The sequence below is a fragment of the Antechinus flavipes genome, chromosome 2, assembly GCF_016432865.1.
Source record: "Antechinus flavipes isolate AdamAnt ecotype Samford, QLD, Australia chromosome 2, AdamAnt_v2, whole genome shotgun sequence".
Classification (NCBI taxonomy): domain Eukaryota; kingdom Metazoa; phylum Chordata; class Mammalia; order Dasyuromorphia; family Dasyuridae; genus Antechinus; species Antechinus flavipes.
The window spans coordinates 146,700,229-146,715,631 of record NC_067399.1 but is presented as its reverse complement, the minus strand read 5'-3'; the positions used below and the strand labels follow the sequence as shown (position 1 = coordinate 146,715,631).

The 15,403-nt window shown below is 36.3% G+C and overlaps 1 protein-coding gene across 1 annotated transcript in view; it reads left to right on the top strand.

The window, feature by feature from the left end:
* The first annotated feature begins 1,581 nt into the window (after nucleotides 1-1,581).
* The window catches only part of ELP3 (elongator acetyltransferase complex subunit 3), a 92,274-nt gene continuing 78,452 nt past the window's right edge, over nucleotides 1,582-15,403 (top strand). Inside the window, exons 1-7 of the mRNA XM_051975750.1 lie at nucleotides 1,582-2,121; nucleotides 2,507-2,677; nucleotides 6,761-6,860; nucleotides 8,173-8,311; nucleotides 10,016-10,086; nucleotides 10,894-10,957; nucleotides 13,649-13,717. Of these exons, the coding sequence (XP_051831710.1) occupies nucleotides 2,659-2,677; nucleotides 6,761-6,860; nucleotides 8,173-8,311; nucleotides 10,016-10,086; nucleotides 10,894-10,957; nucleotides 13,649-13,717 (462 nt within the window). The 5' untranslated portion in view covers nucleotides 1,582-2,121; nucleotides 2,507-2,658. The remainder of the gene's footprint in view (nucleotides 2,122-2,506; nucleotides 2,678-6,760; nucleotides 6,861-8,172; nucleotides 8,312-10,015; nucleotides 10,087-10,893; nucleotides 10,958-13,648; nucleotides 13,718-15,403) is intronic.

The following is a 15,403-nucleotide window of genomic DNA, read 5'->3' as shown; positions in this document are numbered from 1 at the left end:
CAGGATCCTATGACCTGCAGCACTTAGCCAGTAAAATGAGAAAAGAAGTCACACTAGAGTGTGAAGGTCCAGCTTCTTCAAAGCTAGAGCCCTGCTTGGTAATGAGCAAGTTGAGTCACCCTTCAAGGTCTCAGAAATTATTTAGGAACAACTGAACAATGTGGTTCGGCAACCAAGAAAGCACATGCAATCTTGGATTCAGGCTGGAGGGGAATAGTTTAGGAACTCTCTGTCCTGTGACAGAGGACTGTGACAAACTGACAAAGGGAAAAGTTGAGGACCAGAGAGGAAGCCAGGTCCCACACAGTGTTAATTACTTCAGAACAGAAACCAGGGAGGTTGCTGCTTCCCGGCCCTGTCCTCCCTTCTCTCACACTATCACTCTCTAACTCTGTAGCAACCTTCCAGTCCCTCTTTTCCCGGTCTTCATTTGGGATCTAGAATGAACATCCCTGGGGGGAAAAAAAGCAATTTAGAATTCCAAATCTCACATGCATTTCTGGGCACCCTCTGTGCACAGTCCAAGGCCATCAGAGCAGAAGGAAGTAGATCAGTATCAGGAGAGCCTGTTCTTGCCCTAAGCTATTATAGTGAGTATCAGAGTTAAGATACTTAGCAATAAGGCCGTACTGTCTACATCAGGGTTCGTGTGTGTGTGTGTGTGTGTGTGTGTGTGTGTCCAGGACACCTTTGGTAGTCTGGTGAAGTCCATAAACCTGTTCTTGGAAATAATATTTTTAAATGCATAAAAATGAAATACATAAGCTTGCAAAGAAAAACAATTATGTTCAAATAAAGTATTGGAAAATACTTTAAAAACAACAAAGTTCAAGGACCCCAGATTAAGAAATCCTGGCCTGCCATTCCAATAGACTTGTGATAAAGAGAGCCATCTGCATCTAGAAAGAAGATTCTGGGGACTGAATGTGGATTGTAACGTAGTATTTTCCCCGTTTTTTCTTCCCCCACCTTTTTTTTTTTTTTTTTTTACTTTTTGATCTGATTTTTCTTGTGCAGCAAATGTAGAAATATATTTAGAAGAACTGTACATATTTAACCTATCTATTGCTATATATTATATTACTTGCTCCCCAGGAGAGGAGAGTGGGAAAGAGGGAGAGAGAAAAATTGGAACATTAGCTTTTGCATGTATTTTGAAATCAAAAGGTTTTATTAATTTAAAAAAATTTTTTCAAGAAGGAACCCTAGCCTGAATGGGATTACATCCTCCCAGATAAGCCCGATGAGGTGGGATGACATGACAAATCTCCATAATCCATTCCAGCCCCCACTGAGGGGGACAAACTCAGCTAAAACAGCAACTTTGGAGAACTCCATGCGTGTCCTTCTTTAGTATGTTCCATGTTCTAGCGCTTTCGTTTTCCAGGATGCTGGAGAAAGTTCGGAGGAACGGGCGCAGTAATCTATGTAAATGTAGCCAAATTTTCTGCTGTGTGTGCAGAACCAAGAGAGCGGATTAGGGGCAGCCGCCCCGCTGAACTCTCCCACTGTTTCCCACACAGAGCTTTAAAATAGTTCCTGAAATCAAATTTTGGAGCGTTGGAGCCAACAAAAGTCAGGATGACACGTTTATCTGTGACCTGGGGGGCCAAATACAGAGCAATAGCAACTACAGCAGTTTCAGAAGCCCTAAACCCACAGAGAGTCAGGGGTTGGACAACTGGCCAGAGATTACAGGGGACCTTTTGCGGGCACTGATTTGGATCACAGTTCCCCGGCGGAGAGAAGGCCCGAGGGTGAAGCACAAGGGAAAGAGGCGTGCTAGCGCTTGTGGCTGCCTTTTCCAGGGAAAAGGCCAAAGACCATACCTGTGTCCAATAGAGGTTCGATATGGGCAATTCTTCTAAACATATTTGCACGTCTGTCATGCTGTGGAAGACAAATTAGATCTAGGGACGGGGTCAAACCCTTTGCTTCTATTTTACTCTGAACGTTCTAAACGCCTGTTTCACCCAAGAGAATGCAAGCACCCTAAAGGCCGGGACCGTTTCAGTGCCGTCTCGGCGGCTCCGGCGGCCCGGCCGGCACAGGTTGGCAGCTCACAAATGGCTGTTGGGTCAGATTCAAAGATGGAGGGATAAAGGAAGCAGTGACGTAGAGGTACGGCCACCGGCTTTGCAGGGGGGAGTACGCGGGTTCCAGGCCTGCCTCTAACCGGCTCCACGCCACTTTCTCTCTCTAGGTCTCAATTTCTTCATTTATGAAATCAGAGACTTGGACTAAAATCATCCATCCTTAACCTTTTTTTGCGTCACGGACTGCTTTGGCAGTTTGCTGAAATCTATGTATAAGATTACAAAAGGAAGTTAGAAGAAATGACATCGTATGTTACGGATGATGCATGAAGTATTATCTGGAACCAATCTCCTCCCCTAACTTCTTCAGGTCTCTCCTGTACAACTGGGTAATTACCACAACTTCCTGCACACAGTAGGTGCTAAACGGACAAACTAAATTTTCTATTATCTTTTCTTTCCCTATCCAGCACATGGAGGGCGATGGGGAAGAAGGAAGGAAGTGCCGCTTTACGGCGACTTTACGACAGCCTCGCAATAGGACTTCCTTGCTTGCCGGCTACAAGCGGAAGTTGACAGATCTCTGCCGGGAGTTTATTCTGCCTCCGGCGGCGTTGACAACATGAAGGAAAAACGGAAAGGTGGGAAGGGGAACTATTTGAACTGGAGGGTCTGCCTTTCTGTCTTTGGGACCCCTTCTCAGCAACCCTCCGTGCCGTGATGAGAGTGTTTGCGTCGCTCTTTCTGCGACTTTGTACGTGTGTGTGTGATTCCGTCTGTGAGTGCGAGTCCGACAGCGTGTATGTGTGTAAAAAAGTCCATCCGTCAATGTGTGCGTGTGTATACAGAGGCAAGTGCGCGCTTGGTAATCCCGAAGCAGCCTCCTCTTCCCCCTTCTCCCGGGCCTTTTCCTCGATCCGTGTTTGGCATTTATCCGGGGGCTCGGTGCCCACGGTCAAGTTTGTTTCTTAGCTTCGAGGGATTTGAAAAAGGTTTTGTAAAAATGTAAAATCTGCACTTTTGTGTTTTAAAGACTCTTAGGTTTGCCCTTAATTTATCTCTGGGTACTCCCCCCTCCCGTCCATGAAATTCTCTTTGTAGAAATTTACCCTGTAAATCTACTGGTCAATTAAATTTTTTTCTTCTCTTCTCTGATGAGGACACTTCGCCCGGGGCCACCCTCACCTCTTCCCCATAACTTTGAGAGGATAGTGATTGTATGTTAGAGCAGGGCTGCTTAAACTTTTTCCACTCGAGACTGTCCGACAAGTTTTTGCATGACCTGGGATATATAGCTTTACAAAAAAGATAAACAAATTAAATATTTACTGATAAGTCACAAATTTATTTTAAAAACACTTCTATATATAGAGAAGTGTTTTACACACACACACACACATATATAAGTGTGTAATTTTACCACTTATTAAAAACAAAACCAAATTTTCATATTTATGAGATGGTACTTGTTTATTTTTTACAAAAGAAGTCAAATCATGGCGGAATACTTGATACCTTTTACTATTGCCAAATTTATTATGACTTCCACATTCAGTTGCTCAAACCCATATAGGTATTGAACCAGTTTAAGAAGCTTTGTGTTAGGGAACAGGAGTCCTTATGCCAGAGTTTTGGAAAGGAAACCTCAAGATATTTGGACAGCTGGTAAAGAATCTATATGAGGGTTCTGTTCTGCCGATTCATTGTTTACTAATAAATACAAGTTATTTTTTTAAAAAAGCCTTAGTTTTAGGCTATTAAAGCTTTTAAATTATAATAACTTTAAATTAAATTTTTGGGGATACCTTATATTTCATTGGATTCGTGTTTCCTTTCTACAAGGAGGATTTGAAGGCGGGGGAATGGGTTTTTTTAAGTCTTTTAATCAAGAAAAAGCATGTTGAACTAAGAAGTTAGGAGATTGGGTTCTGTTTCTGGTCGATTAGTCAGCTGTAGGACTTGGATAACTCATAAACTTGCTGTGACAGTTTCCTTATTTGTAAAAGGAGAATAATGCTTTTATCTTTGCTAAGGTTATTTTAAGGATCAAAATGTTTGTATTTAAAAAGGCAATAAATAATCATTGTTTAAAAAATTTCTTTGTTGTTATTCATCTATTTTAGTTGTGTCTGTCTTTTGGCACCCGACCTCATTTGCAGTTTTCTTAGCAAAGATACTGACATGATTTGCCATTTCCTTCTCCAGCTCATTTTACAAATGAGGAAACAAGAAAATAAAATTAAGTGACTTGCTCAGAGTCACACAGCTAAGAAGGTCTGGTTGAATTTGAACTTAGGTCTTAACTCCAGGCCCAATGCTCTGTTCACTGCATCACCCAGCTGCCACAGTTGTATTGATGACTGCCTTCATTATTACATGCGAGGCCTTATCTGTCCCTCCTAAGAATGTCACCTAAGAAATTTTCTGAGTAGAGTTCATTAACTACCTATGGCTATCACCAGGCACTTGCTCATGAGGAAATCTATCCTACCAACCATCCCAAGTTGTACTCTAACTTTCCTCAAGACTCAGGTCAGGTGCTACTCTTATAGACCCTAAACCTTTATCGATTTCTTCATTTGTTAGTATTTCCTCCTTTTTTAGTTCTGTTTATATATTTGTGGATAAATTTTATAGGAACAAATATTAGTGCGGCTTTTGGTCTTCATTTCCCACACAAAGCACAGCACTTTGCAAATAGGAGTATAGCAAATACATGTCAACTTGTATTTGTGACCAGTTGGAAAGCAAAATAATAAATATTTATATATTGTTTAAAGTTTTGCAAACTGTTTTTTTCCTCATGTGAATTCAATGCTCACAGCTATTCTTATTAGGTACTATTATTTAGTAGTAGATGAAGAAACTTTGTAGATGAGGAAACTGAGGCAGCTAGAGGTTAAGTGACTTGGGACTAAACAGCTAATAAATGCCTGAAACAAGATTTGGACTCATGTTCTTGCCACCAAACACTGTGAGCAGCATGTTCACTGGGCCACCTAGCTACAATATATAGCAAAGTATAAGAAGAAGGTAGTGGGGTTTTCCATTATTGGGGGAGGCATGGAAAGTGGGAAGAAAGATTTTAATTACATCTATTTCTTTCCTATGAATGACATTTTTTTGAGAATACTTCCACAGATTTTTGCTCTTTTCTATCAATTTTTGTTCCTTTTCCTCTTTAGTTGAAGAGGAAGAAGAGAATCATTTCTATTAATAATTATCACAACATTTCAAAGTGGGAATTAGTGTCACCGCAGCATCCTCACCTAAAATAATATTTCAACTACTACCCTCCTGACAAGCCATATAGTAACATGGAATTCACTATTTCCAGAAGGTGCCCCTAAATTTGATATTTGTAAATATCTGTATTATTAGGAAATTTTTCTTCTTTTGCCCCTAAATTTGAATTTAAGACTTCCACCCCTTAAGTTTAGTTTTACTCTGGGATCCAGAGAAAAACAAACTTGATCCTTCCTTTCCACGTGACAGTTTTTCAGACATTTAAAACTAGCTATATCATGTCCCTTTTCAGTCTTCTTCAGACTAAACATCCCCAATTCCTTCCACCAACTCTCATACAACATTAACTCTTCACCGCTTTGATAATATTTTGGACTTAATCTGTTTTATACTAATTAACTCAAGCATGTGTGGGTATATATGTTCATATTTTGATCTAGTAACTCTGCTTTTGCTACTGTACTTCTATAAGGTGGATTTTTAAAAAAATTATAGCTCTTTATTTATCATGGATAATTTTTCAACATTGACCCTTGCAAAATCTTCTCTTTCAACTTTTCTCCTCATGGGTAATTTTTTCTTGCAAAACCTTCTTTCCAAATTTTCCCCTCCTTCCTCCCACTCCCTCCCCTAGATGACAGGTAATCCAATACATGTTAAATATGTTAAATTATATGTTAAATCCAATATCTGTATACATATTTATACAGTTATCTTGCTGCATAAGAAAAATCGGATCAAGAAAGAAAAAAAAAAAACCTGAGAAAGAAAACAAAAATGCAAGCAAACAATAACAAGAAAGAGTGAAAATGCTATGTTGTGGTCCACACTCAGTTCCCATAGTCCTCTCTCTGGGGGTAGATGGAACTGGTTTGAATCATCTTTGTTGTTGAGAGCCACATCCATTAGAATTGATCATCGTATAGTCTTGTTGCCATGTATAATGATTTCCTAGTTCTGCTCATTTCACTTAACATCAGTTCATGTAATTCTCCCCAAGCTTCTCTGTACTCATCCTGCTGGTCATTTCTTATAGAACAATAATATTCCATAACATTCATATACCACAATTTATTCAGCCATTCTCCAATTGATGGGCATCCACTCAGTTTCCAGTTTCTTGCCACTATGAAAAAGGCTGACGCAAACATTTTTGCACATGAGGCTCCTTTAAAGTGGATTTTCTTTATGTTTTCTCTGCTTGTCATGCTTACTTCCATTCTGTGAATAAATAACTTAAAAATAGAGCTTCTAAAATACTATATAACCATTCCTTTCTTAAACTGTAGACTTTTTTTTTATTGAAATATAAAAAAATCAGAATGGTAGGATGACTAAGGTTAAAAGACTTGCTTGAGTTTTTAATTTTGTAGGATTAGGTCAATGAGCATAAAAAAACTCCTAAGCTGTAGTATACATAAACTTAAAAGTTTGTACAATATATTCTGGTTTTAAATGTTTATTTAATTTTCCTTCAGGAGATCTCAGTCCTGCTGAGCTGATGATCCTGACCATAGGTGATGTTATTAAACAATTGATTGAAGCCCATCAACAGGGGAAAGATATTGATCTAAATAAGTAAGTGGGTTTTTTTAAATTCCCTAAAAAAAAAAAAATCATTTATTGGTATTACAGAACTGTTTTGTGTAATTTTTTTTTTTTAATTTCTAACTTTGTCCTTTGTTATACTTAAATCTTGGAAATTTGACTTTACTGCCTGCCATACTCTTAACTTCAAAAGATCTGTCTGTATTCTGTCTTTTCTTCCCTTCTGTCCTAAGGAAAAAAAAGTGATCTTCCTTTCTAAGACTAACTTTTCCACTCATGTTTATAATCCTATCCCTCTCCTCCTTTGGCATCTGGATGCAGATATTATTCGCAGTCTAACATTTTTAACTTTTTCACTGGATCTTTTTTCTCTACCAATTCTCCCTCTTTATCCCCTGCTACCTGACTTGCACAATACACATTTCTTGCCTAACATGACATTATACTTTTTTTGGTTCTGCTATATCTTTAGCAGCTGTCTTCTAAATATGAACATCCCTATGCTTTTTCTCGTGTGTTCTCTCCTTTGGAGACTTGTTGCTGCTGTTAGTAGGGGTAGTAATCATTGATCTCAGACAAAGTTAAAACTAAAATAGATTTAATCCAAAGAGAAAAATGAGGAAACCATGCTATGGATCAGCCATATTAATCAGTATTATCATAGACTATTTAAAATAATTGGATAATATAAGATTAATATTGTTGTAGTGTAGGAAATTATGAGTTGATGATTTTAGAAAATCATGGAAAGACTTGGATTTATGAAGGATGGTGTTTTTCACTTTCAGAGAAACAGGACAATCAAGCATAGTATAGCTTTACATAGATATATGTATGAATGTGTATGTGTAAGATTATAGATATTTATGTGTGTATGTGTGTTTATATACCTGTACTTAGTTGTAGCCTTCTTAAGAGAGATGGAAGGGTGGAAAGAAAAGAGAAAAAAAGAATAAACAGCAGAGAACAAAAGAAAACCTACAAAGAAAAGATGGCCAGCTCTAAACACAGTGTTTATTATATAGGCTTTCTTGAAATGGAAATTTATTGCCTCATATTTTGAATTCTCATATGTCCTACTGTCAACATGCTAATTTTTTTTTCTTTTTCTATTTGATATCTAAGTTTTAAATAATTTTTTTTTTTAAGAGAAAGGTAACATGCAGAGAAATTATTCCTGTTCTCTAAACATTGAGCAATTGAAATCATTATTGCTACTTGCTAGACGGAAAAGGATGCATGTAACTAATAAGCATACTTTTGCCTACAACTTCCTTAATTGTTTTGGTAGCCTGGCTGGGGATTTGAATAATCCTTTTAATATGAAATGTTTCATTTTTAGAGTGAAAACCAGAACAGCTGCCAAATATGGCCTTTCAGCCCAACCTCGACTGGTGGATATCATTGCTGCAGTCCCACCTCAATATCGGAAAATCTTGGTGCCCAAGTTAAAAGCAAAACCAATTAGAACTGCCAGTGGGGTGAGTGATAGCTTTTTAAACTAGCAGCTAGAAATCTAAGCTTGGTCGTTCTTAAAATTTGGTATATGTGCTGCTTCCATTGTAAATTGCCCTTTTATTGATAGAAGACAAAACATGTACACACAAAAAAAGACAACCATACACACAGAGAACAGAGTATCAGATGAGTGGTATAGAGAGAGGGAGTACTGGAGGTGTTGAATTTGCACAGACTGGAATACTCTCATTTCTGCCTTTCAGAATGCTTACATAGATAAGACTTAGCTCAGTGTGATTACTTTTGTAGAATTCTTATTTCATCATCTTCACATTTTACCCTAGCTCTCTGATATCTTCTTTGTCCCCTTCACTTCTCTCTTTTTCTATCCTCATCTGAGTTAGGGTCATAGACTTTCCAGTAAAATGGTACCTCTTTGAGGGCAGCAAGTGTTTTGTTTTGTTGTTTTTGTATCTTTGGTACCTAATAGTGCCTTTCATATTATAAACACTTAATGTTTGTGGAATTCAAGTGAATTCTCTCATCACTTAGGAAGAATATTCTGGAATGAAAGTCAATTGCTTTCTCTGAATATGCCTAATATGTTCCTAGGGTTCAAATGTTAGACATCTTAAAAAGAAGTGGGGTTTTTTGGCTTGGATCTATAATTTCATATATGGAATTTCCAAGTGAAGAAATTCACTCTGCCAGTGCAGATTGGTAACTTTGGATTTACAAACTAAAATTCTATGAATTAATAGTTTTAAAGTCATTGAAAACATGTAACTTGTTTTGAAATTAAACTCAAAAAAAAATATTAGCTGATGCTTTTGTAAAATTATTTTGTATCAGCCCTTTTTGTAGTGGCTAGAAACTGGAAACTCAGTGGATGCCCATCAATTGGAGAATGGCTGAATAAGTTATAGTATATGGATATTATGGAATATTATTGTTCTATAAGAAATGATCAGCAGGATGATTTCAGAGAGGACTGGCGAGACTTACATGAACTGATGCTAAGTGAAATGAGCAGAACCAGAGATCATTATACACGGCAACAAGATTATGTGATGATCAATTCCAATGGACGTGGCTCTCTTTAACAATGAAATGATTCAAACCAGTTCCAATTGTTCAATGATAAAGAGAGCCATTTATAGCCAGAGAGAGAACTATGGGAAATGAGTGTGGACCACAACATAGCATTTTTACTCTTTCTGTTATTGTTTGCTTGCATTGTTGTTTTTCTTCTCAAGTTTTTTTTTTTTTTCTAGATCCGATTTTTCTTGTGCAATAAGATAATTGTGTAAATATGTGTGTGTGTGTGTGTGTGTGTGTATATATATATACATATATACATATATATATTTAACATATTTAACATGTATTGGACTACCTGCCATCTAGGGGTGGGAATGGGGGAAGGGAAAATTTGGAACAGAAGGTTTTGCAAGGGTCAGTGTTGAAAAAATTACCCATATGTTTTGTAAATAAAAAGATATCATATTAAAAAAATAAATACATATTTTGCATCTGTATTTGGTATACTCTGGAGCCATTGCATTTCAGAGCTATGGAACTACAGAACTATAATCTTAAAACAATTTTGGGAAGAGGAAAAGGGGATGCCATATGAGGATACTTTGAGAAAATTAGGACAGATATATAGATCTTTTTGTGGATAGTAGTTTTGGTTTATTTATTTTTTACACATCTTCCCATTACAGATTGCTGTTGTGGCTGTGATGTGCAAGCCTCACAGATGTCCACATATTAATTTTACAGGAAATATATGTGTGTAAGTATGATGGTTGTAGTGATATATATGTAAATGCTCATTAATCTCCAGGTAAGTTTTAATTCTAGTAACTTAGATTTCAGTAAAAACAAAAATCATAAATTAATTCTTCAAAATAGCCTGCAAAGGGCTTGTAAAATGCTCTTTTTTAAATAATGAATTTTCAGTATGCTTCTGACTGCTTTGTCTTTGGTGATTATTGTTGTCTTAGTCACCAAAGAACATGTAGTGAAATCAGAAAATAAAAGAAAACATATTTGTACTAATTAACTGGATAAATCAAACCTGAAAATATGTGTAGATTCTGCTATGAGAGTCAGAGAATTAAGGTAGAAAGTTAGGCCAGAAAAAGGAATTTTGATAAAGGAAACATTTCTATAGAAATTCTTTACATTTGTTTCTGTGGGTTTTAATTCAAATTAGTTATCAGGGCCATATGATTGATTACCATTGATCAGAAGGGGAAGAAGTATTCTTGTATATATTTAAAAATCAAACTTTTATCCTTGAGGGCTTAATAGCATACTGAGGAAAATACTCACAATTTATTGCCATTAAAATGCCTAAAATATTAATCATTAGCCTATATTTTAAAAATGCAAGTAATGTTATTCTTTTAGACAATTCCATATCTTTGGGGATAGCAAACATTCACTGAAATTGGTGCTGAGTTAGACTTTTCTGTTAGTATTTCTGTGATGGAACTCTTGATTTCAATAGTGTGGAGAACATAGAATCTTGGATATTACTTGAGCTCTTGAAATAAGGTTTGTAAATGGCATTTTAATCTGTTTTTCATTTTGACAGTTACTGTCCTGGTGGACCTGACTCAGATTTTGAGTATTCAACTCAGTCTTATACAGGATATGAGGTAAAAGTTATCTTTGAGTTATTTTATTTATCATAATAAAATGCTTTGTCAAACTTTGTATTCAGTATAGTGTTCCACCAAAACATTTTTTAAAGTTAGAGGAAGGAAAGTCCATCCCCAAAAGGAAGAAGTCTTCCTTCCCATGTAAATGATAGATAGAACCCTTCAATGCTGAGAAATAGTTTGTATTCTTTTGATTAGGCAAAATATTGTTCTTTTTTTTTTTTGAAAGGGAAATAATTACTTAATAATTATGTTATTTATATATTATAAATATAAATATTATATATTATAAACAAATAATTACATAATATTATGCAAATGTTTTACATTATTAAGCTTTAATTACTTAGAAGCTTAATAATGTAAAAACACATGTATATTATTATGAGTACCTAGAAATTTTTTTCTAATAGGCAAAGATGAACATATTTTGTGCTTGCTTCTTATGGCCAGTAGGAAGAGTAGAAATAACTTCTTTTAACAAGAATTATAGCATCTACTTTGAGTTATTCTTGATTGTGTGCAGTTCTGTTTTCCACAAGAGTTAGTGTTCTGTAATTTTGTTTCTGTTTTTTAAAATTGCATTCACCATATTGATCATTCTCTACATTTCCTTTTTTTTTTATTCTTTTCTCTTAAAGTGATTTTTTTTTTAATCCATGCAATGTATGAAAGAATTTTAAAATGGAAAGAAATGATAATTATGCTAACAATCACCATTTTCTCTGAAGAATTCATAATTTAGAAAACAAAAGGAAAATTCCTGTTCAATTGCTTTCTCATAGTTAATGCCTGTAGATGATCCCCTACTTCTTTATGTATTGTATCCTGTTGCCTTGGGCTACCTCTTTTCTTCTCCTTCACGCTATTTAAAGGAGGGAGAAGATATTGACTGGGTTGACTGAAGATATATTTCTCTCTGTGTTTATAATGTAGATATTTTTCTTTAAGAGAATTGAGATGAAATAAAACCTATTTAAGGAGTAACTTTGAAAAACTGAGCTAGTAATGTTGTGCCACAGTTCCCTTTTAATTGTCCTGACTCAATTTCTGTAATTGGTCTTGACGAGGGGCCCCCCGAAACTCTGAAAATTCTTAAAGAAGAAAATCTCCTTCAACTCTGCCTCAGTGAGGGACCCCGCCCCAAAGGACAAACAGTTTCATCTTTGTTCACTGGGTGGGTTGACTCAGTCCTGAAACTCATTGAATTCAATTCAGATTCTAGCTCTAGCCAAAACCCAGCTAGGAGCCAACTTGGGACTCCACCCATGGGCCCCCTTTAGCTAAATCTCTCATTATAAAAAGAGCCAAACTAAAATCCTCTCTTTGCCAGCTATACCATGCTTGGCATTCCAAGGAGCCTCTGTCCATTGCAATACTCTTTCCAGTGCTATTCTCTCTTTACTCTCGCCTATTTCCCTAACCAGACTTTAACCTTACTTCCAATCCCCATAATAAACCTCTTTTATCAATCTAGGTTTTCGGGTCTGTAAATTCCTTTACAGAGAATCTCTGTGCCACTAGAAGAGAGTCCCCAAAACTCCCTACCTTTGCGCCGAATCCTAAGGGGTCACAGGGGAGACAAACCCTTCTATTTGGTTCCCTGACCACCAGAAACCCTAATTTCATTTGGGTTCCCCAAATCTAAACCTCATCATTCTGACTCAGTTTCCCCAATTGTTCTGACTCACTTTCCTTAATTGTTCTGCCTCAATCCCCTTAGTTGCAACCCCCCCTCTAGTTTATTAAGACTGATATAACACAGAGGTTATAAATTGTCAATGTATAAACTTAAGATAAGGGAGAGTTCAGACTCCTTGGCTCCTAAATCCTCCTGAGTCATTAAGAATTTATGGTCTTACCCTCTATCCTATCATTGTTCTTTATTCCAACTTATCAGAATGTCTGGTGCCTCCCTGTGTGTGTGTGTGTGTGTGTGTGTGTGTGTGTGTGTGTGTTCACACACATCATTGAAAATTCACATTGTTTTGCTGGATTCTTGGAGACAATAATCTCATTTAGTCTTGAGACCAAACCATGGATCCATTGGTCCCAGTAAATCTCTCCTTTCAAATAAAATATTATAACTCTCTAATCTCTATCTCGCCTCAGTTTTCTCCAGCATTACATTAAAATATTTTTTGCAGAGAGATGAACTCCAAAAAGCTCTATTGAAGTGTGTAGTGTAGTATGAGGTGCTTTATAAAGCAAGTTAGAGAATAGTATCATTGGCCAACTTTGCTGCCTTTTTATTTTCTTTCAGCTGTACCCTATTTTATCTTCAGCTTTCAAAACACTTATAACGTCTGTTCAACTCTCCACATATTCTTTTGGAATTTAAATCTGTGTATGTTATAACAATTGGGTGACCCTAAGAAATACTAAGAAGCAGCACTATATAGTGGAAGGAATACTGAACTGTTTATCTAAACAAATCAAGTCTCAGTCAGTGTGACCACATTGTTTACTCTTTGGGGTTTTGTAACGAAAATATTTATAACATTGGGTAAAACAATTGTTTAATCCCAGTCCATACTGCTCAATTGAGGAGGAGGAAGGAGAAGGGAAAAAATAATTATCTACTTTTTTTTAAACTTTTAATAAAGCTACACGTGTTTGACAATTGACAGCAAATTGGGTGACTAAGAAAAACAAACTTTGGATACTTTTCCTTTTTTTTTTCTTTAGCCAACTTCCATGCGAGCTATCCGTGCCAGATATGACCCTTTTCTCCAGACAAGACATCGAGTAGACCAGGTAAATATGTTAAAACATTTTAAAATCATTTTCTTTCAGTAATTTAAAAAAATGATTTTTTATTTTTAGAGGAAGTTTCCTCTGATAGGCCCTGTCAGACCCGGGAGGAGGACCATTTTTGAATAGATAGGAGCTTTAACAAGGACTAACTTAAATTTTTGAGTCAGAGCAGCAGGCGAGATAGCATAATTTGGTGTCTGTCCTTGACAGTAATTCTGTTCCCAGGGTAGTTTTGGACAAAGATGGAGTCAGAGTGGCCGGCATCTGGACATTGTTTTTGTTTTCTACCCTTCATTGTGTTACAGTGATATATGAAGGGGAATCAGAGCCTCAAGGGTCAAAGTTTTCTTTTTAAAGTCAGTTTTCCCAAGTCTAATTGCACAAATGAAAAAGGGAAAGGGGGGGGGGGGGAAGGTGGAGTGGGATGTCTGCTATCCAGCATCTAACACTACAGCTTTGATGATAGTTAAGAAGGACATTTATAAGGGAGGGTAGAGGTTCAGAATATTATAATTTGAGAAGTATAAAGAAAAAAATTATCGAGATCCATTGCTTCTCATAAATTGCAGACCTACTGGTGATACCAGTGCAGATCCAGAAGCTAATTCTCTTCAGAGAATTAGCCCTTCTTCCAGCTCCTTACCAATATACATAGACCAGTGATGCTTTGCTAGGTATCCCATTCTGCCTTCATGCAGAGGGCAGGACATGCTTACCCTAGACCAACACTAACGGCTCTGACCAAGAGAAGAGGATTAGAGACCTACTATCTGTATTCTTAGAGCAAGGTTTCTTTGATAGGTCAGAGCCTAGCTACAGATATACTCTTGAAATCATATTTTTTAGAGCACCTCCTCTCTGAAAAAATTGGGAATAGAGATGAAAAGAAAATATAAACTAGCAAGATATAGTGTTGTAGTTATTTTGTTTCCCATTACCAAATAGGAGGCTGCCATTTTTTATTTTGTGTTGTATAAATTTGAGACAGATAGCTGTCTAAGCCAGTAATTCTCAAACTGTAGTCTTAAGATCTTGAGTTTGGGAGTCTTTGATGCTTTCAGGGGGTCCATAAGATCAAAACTATTTTCATAATAAATATCAGTAGATAGGAATAATTTTTAAGATTATAAAGGGATCCTGAGCTAAAAATTTTTGAAAATTCCTACCCTTAATTAGCTCTAATTTTAAGGGTAAAGGAAACAAATGTTATTCTTTGTCAGTCAGATGTCTATCAAATGGAGCTGTTTATCATGTGGGATGTAGAAGGTTCCTTTTCTGAAATTGTCGTAACTATTTACAAGGGCCAGAAGAAAATAATAGGCCTATAAGTCATGTATGAATGACAAATGAAATGAGTACTTGGGGAACTGTTGCTCTCTGCTTCTATCAAAATTGAGAATTTTGTAAGAAGTTCATGTAAAAATGAATTTAATGATTTCTGCTCAGGAACGGAATCTTTGCTCACTTACTGATAATGGAATTATAGTTAATGAAACAAAAAATTGTTCATAGAATTATCATAATTTCTAGTTACTGATTTTTAGCATGGAAAATAATACTTCTTCATAGCTTGTCTAATGATTAAAATAATTTTTGCTTTTCACACTTTGCTTTCTGAAAGTTGAAAACTAAAATTTTTTTTAAGTACTTTAGCTACCCAATTTTCTTTTATCACTGTAGTTTATT